We start from the raw sequence: 4,506 nt of genomic DNA on the forward strand, positions 1-4,506 counted from the left end.
AAATAAAGGGACGCAGCCCCGAGATGAGATTCAAGAAGGAGCAGTCTCCTTAGCCTTCTCAGCACCAGCAGCACTAGACTCCTCAGGACGAATAGCATGACTATCCGTCTGAGCAGCCTCGTTAGCGGCCTCCCGAGCAGCCTCCTCTGCCTCAAGCCGAGCATTCCACTTATCTAGGAGCTTTGCTTCGAGAGGGCCTAGGAAGCTGGTATCGAGGTCGTCGTTATTGGCCCAAATTCTGTACATTGCCAGATTGACCGCCTGGTCCTTTTTCTCTTTGCTCGGCAAGGAGGCGAGCCTTTTCACCTTTAATTATATTAAAAGTGGCGGCCTTGTCTTCTCCGAGCTTTTTATTAGCCTCTTGGAGCCGAGTGTTCTCGTTCTCAAGCTCCGCGAGCCTAGCATTCAGCTTCTCAAGCTTGGATGCCTTGGCCTTAAGCTCCTCGGCTCCTGCCTCATGCTTTGCATTTGCTGCCCTTAGGTCATCACTCAGTTTGAGTTGAAGATCCTTCGCCTCCTGAGCATAGGACTTGCTCGAATGGATCTCGTTGTTCAACTTATAGTTGAGCTGGGCAGAAACAGCAAGAGTCTGACAAAAAAAAAAATCATCATTAACACTCGGACCGTCTATAAATATAGCTAAAAAAATAGAAAAAAAAAAGTTACCGCGGCGGAAAGCTCGATACTCTTCTCGTAGAGGGCGGTGTAGTCTCGGGCGTTGTTCAAAAATTGCCATTGGGGAGCGTCAAAACTACTGAAGCTCTGGCCCACTCGGGACAAGACGTCCGAGCCTAGCGTAGCCCTGTGAGATTCAGCAGCATTGTCAATTACATACTCCTCAACGTGAGTAGAAACCAACAGCTTATGAGTTAGAGAAGCAGAAGGCTTTTTGGGAGGTGGACCGAGTGTCGGGTGAACCAATACAGGAGGCTGAGGCTCGGCCATAATGGAGGCACCGACCTGTGAAGTCGGCACCACAGTGGAGCTCGTGGCAGGCGGAGCCGGGGGAGGAGGTGTCTTTTCGGTCCTCTTAAGGACCTTGGCAAGCCGGTCAATCTTTCACGACCCCCTGGGGCGCTTGCTCCTCTTGGCACCGCCACTCTCGAGGATATTGTCGAGGTCGGAGTCCATCTCACCTACACAGTCACACCGCAGTAGAGTTAACAAAACAGAAAGGAATATATAAAAAGTAATTCAACATCACACCAGTATGCAAAGTGATAAAAAGGGCAAGTGGAGAAAAACCTAACTGGAACTCTCCGTCGAGCTTGAGCTCGGAAACCGAGAAATTCCCCCATCTTCAGAAGAGGCGGGGGGAGTACCTTCCCTATATGTAGACGTCAACCTCGAAAGGTCCCTATAGTCATTTGTTCCGTATTGGACGACTATTCCGTTCCATACCTCGTTCAGGCTATACATAGTATCGTATTGCCCGAGCCAGCTATTGAACCTATGAACCCGTTCATCTACCCAAGTCCACACATAGAAGTGGTTCCTATCATCCTTGCACAACACTAACCTATCGGGTTTGTGTTTTAGTAAGGTGGGGGACCACATTTTCGAGCTTAGGATGACTGTACCTTGATCATCCGAGCCCGAGCTCGAGGCTTCATCGTTGGCCTCATTCCCTGATTGCGGGCTCCTCCGGTGAACTGGAGGCGGGGGCCTCGCCTCTATTCTCGGGGGAAGGGCACCTGTGGGCAAGGGCACGAGATCCCAGCGGTCGTATTTTTTGTTAGACCAGTCCGAGGTGGACTGGCCATCTTCCAAGAGCCCGCAAGCTCAAAGTTTACCTTCATGCAAAAGGTATGAGAGTGATCTCCTGCCATAAGGTAGTTGAAGCATGGTCTCCCTACGCTCCTTCATCTCGTCAGAAGGAGAAGGGACGATGATAGTTGGCTGGAAAATAAAATACAACTCAACTAAGTGCAAGCCTATAGACAAAAGTTCGAGCACAGAGATAAAGGAAGTTGGGATACTTACGGATCCGTCTAAAGGAATAGCATTGTGACGGAGACAGGCCATCCGTCCAGAAGAAGGCCTTCTTAAAATCAGGAGGATGGTTGGGAAGATCCTCAAACATCTTTTTCTCCTTTGGGTAGCTCGAGAGGTAATAGAAGCCATCTCCTCCCCGAGCTCGGGAGGGATTGCTTTTCAAACAAAAGAGATACAAGATCTCTGCTGGCATGGGCCTTCCCACTTTAGCTCATTGTAAATCGACTTCAGGGTAGACAGAACCCTATACGAATTGGTGTTGAGCTGGAATGGAGGCAACTCAACGAAGTCCGTGAAGTCCTTGAAGAAAGACTTCAAAGGCAGTAACGCTCCTGCCTTCATATGCTCTTGGCTCCAAGCCGCATACCTCAGCTTGTTATCAGGATTTGCATCTCCTGGGGCGCGGCAGCTTCACTCTTGGGAGGTAGGAGCTCGGCACCTTAAGGAGCCTGACAGTTTGAGACCGTAGGAGGCCAGGATATCATTTATCTGACCCAGCGAGGTAACTGAGCTCCAGTAGTGCTCGGCCTCAAAAAATTCTCTCCTTGGCTGCGAGGTAGAGGGCTCCCCCATCAGTGAGAATTGAAGCTCTCCCGGGTTGTATGCGATCGTCATCTTTAACCTAGGATCAAGGGGGATCGGTCTGGGCCCTGAACCAGATTTCGGATAAAGTGCCTCTCGAAGGACTTTTCTCTTTTTCTCTATGACTTCGACGATTTGGCGGCGATAATGAGCTCGGGTTTCTTCCTGTTCGCGCGCGAGGTCGTATTCACGAATCAGACGTTGGTTCCGAGAAAACAACGATTCCGGGCTCAGAGTTTTTGGCGAGTACGGAATGGCAAGCAGCGACCCCCACTGTCTTTCCAGATTCTGTGACATCTAGCGAGAAATAAAAAATGGTGAGGGCCATGCATGCAAGGAGTCAAGAATTACGAGCTTGGCAAGACAAGCTCGGAAAAGTGCTTGGGTACGAAACGAGCTCGATCCTAGAAACCCGATTAAGGGTCAGAACGTGTATTCTACGAGAAAAAGGAGGGAAGTGGATCTAATTTTTGAGAATCCCGAAATATCAGGGAAAAAGGTAACGATTATTCAAAAATGGTAGTCTTGGGTATCGTGCATTCTTTAAAACCAAGGTTTTGTACCCAATATCTTGGTGTGCAAGACACGTCTTTTAACTTTTGGAAACCCAGAAAAAAGAAACCATTTTTGGTTTTCTTCTACATACAAAGTGGATTTAGAACCAGTAATGGGAAAACCTAAACCCGAATACCTATTGGTCAAAGCGTCCTAGTATATCAAACTACAAAATGAACCAGTACATTTCCAAAAAAAAGGGGGGGGGGGGGGGCAGAAGCTGATAAAGAAAATATGTATATATCAAATACTTACACAATGAAGGCGACGGTTGCAGAGAACTCGTTGATTGAAGAAGAGGTTGCAGGTATGATCTCACGGTCTCGAACAAGCTGGCGGTCCTTTGTTTCTTTGGCCGAGAGAACATGTAACACCAAACACTTTCTGGGCGCCTTTGGTTTTCTCTTCTCTTTTTTCTATTTTACTGGTAAACGTAGAAATGAGGGGAAGAAGATGACTGAAGCCTTATATATAGGCTACCAGAAATGATAATAGAAGGAATGATCTGGACCATTGATCAGGATCCTTATCAAATCTGACGGTCAGGGACAAATGACAAGATGGCGCCGAAAAGGTGGCAGGCGAACGATCATGGGCAGGTTTCCAAGGCACTCGAGTACCTTGAGTGGGCAATACCCAGCTGCCACGTGTACATATTCGAACGCGTGTGACGATGAAGTTCCCGAGAAAAGTAGTTCAAAATTTTCCTTCTCATAGGATTCGAACAAATACTTTTGAGGGGGCAAAATGTTATACCCAGATTTTGAGCCTTGAGAATTGTGATCTCGAAAGCTGGATTCGTCAGATGTGAACTCGTAATGTCTAGAACACGTGTCCGCAACCTAGGCACCGAACCTGCAAAGCAGGTGGCAACCTCGAATATGGTAGCCTCGAAGCCCTCACAAGCTCGAAAGACAGACATCAGAGTACGTCTATTCTCGGGTGGCCTCGGATCAGGAGTTCCGAGCCTGACATAAGTATGAGCTCGAAACCATATGATCTCGGGGAAATTATTACAACTCGAAAATCACTAAGAGACCTGAGTAAGCACGGCATCGAAGATGTAGATTGCTAACTTCGAACATCTTAATGAGTCACTTGGAGAGACGCAGTCTACATTTATTGTTGTAACTTCCCTATAATAAAGAGATATTTATTATTCAGTTATACGCCCCCTGGTCTTCAGGGGACGTTTCCTTGTATATAGGAGTTACAGGCTTTAAAAGCCATTAAATTTATCGACATAAAGAATAACTTCCCAGAGACGTGTGGGATAGTATTCTGAGACTTCCTCTATAAATAGAGAAGTCCTGTACCTTTGAAAAGGACCGGAATTTTGTGACCTTGAGAGAAACTTTGGAGAATTCATTCTTG

At 47.4% G+C, this 4,506-nt stretch overlaps 1 protein-coding gene across 1 annotated transcript; it reads right to left on the reverse strand.

Moving 5' to 3' along the window:
• Positions 1–223: 223 nt before the first annotated feature.
• LOC133833838 (uncharacterized) lies at positions 224–1,676 on the reverse strand. Its single transcript, XM_062263468.1, has 2 exons — positions 667–1,676; positions 224–589 (listed from the first exon to the last, which is right to left on the reverse strand). The coding sequence occupies exons 1-2, from the start codon at positions 943–945 to the stop codon at positions 224–226; spliced, it is 645 nt and encodes a 214-aa protein (XP_062119452.1). The 5' UTR covers positions 946–1,676.
• Positions 1,677–4,506: the final 2,830 nt, after the last annotated feature.

Source organism: Humulus lupulus, chromosome 1, assembly GCF_963169125.1.
Source record: "Humulus lupulus chromosome 1, drHumLupu1.1, whole genome shotgun sequence".
In the NCBI taxonomy this organism is placed as follows: domain Eukaryota; kingdom Viridiplantae; phylum Streptophyta; class Magnoliopsida; order Rosales; family Cannabaceae; genus Humulus; species Humulus lupulus.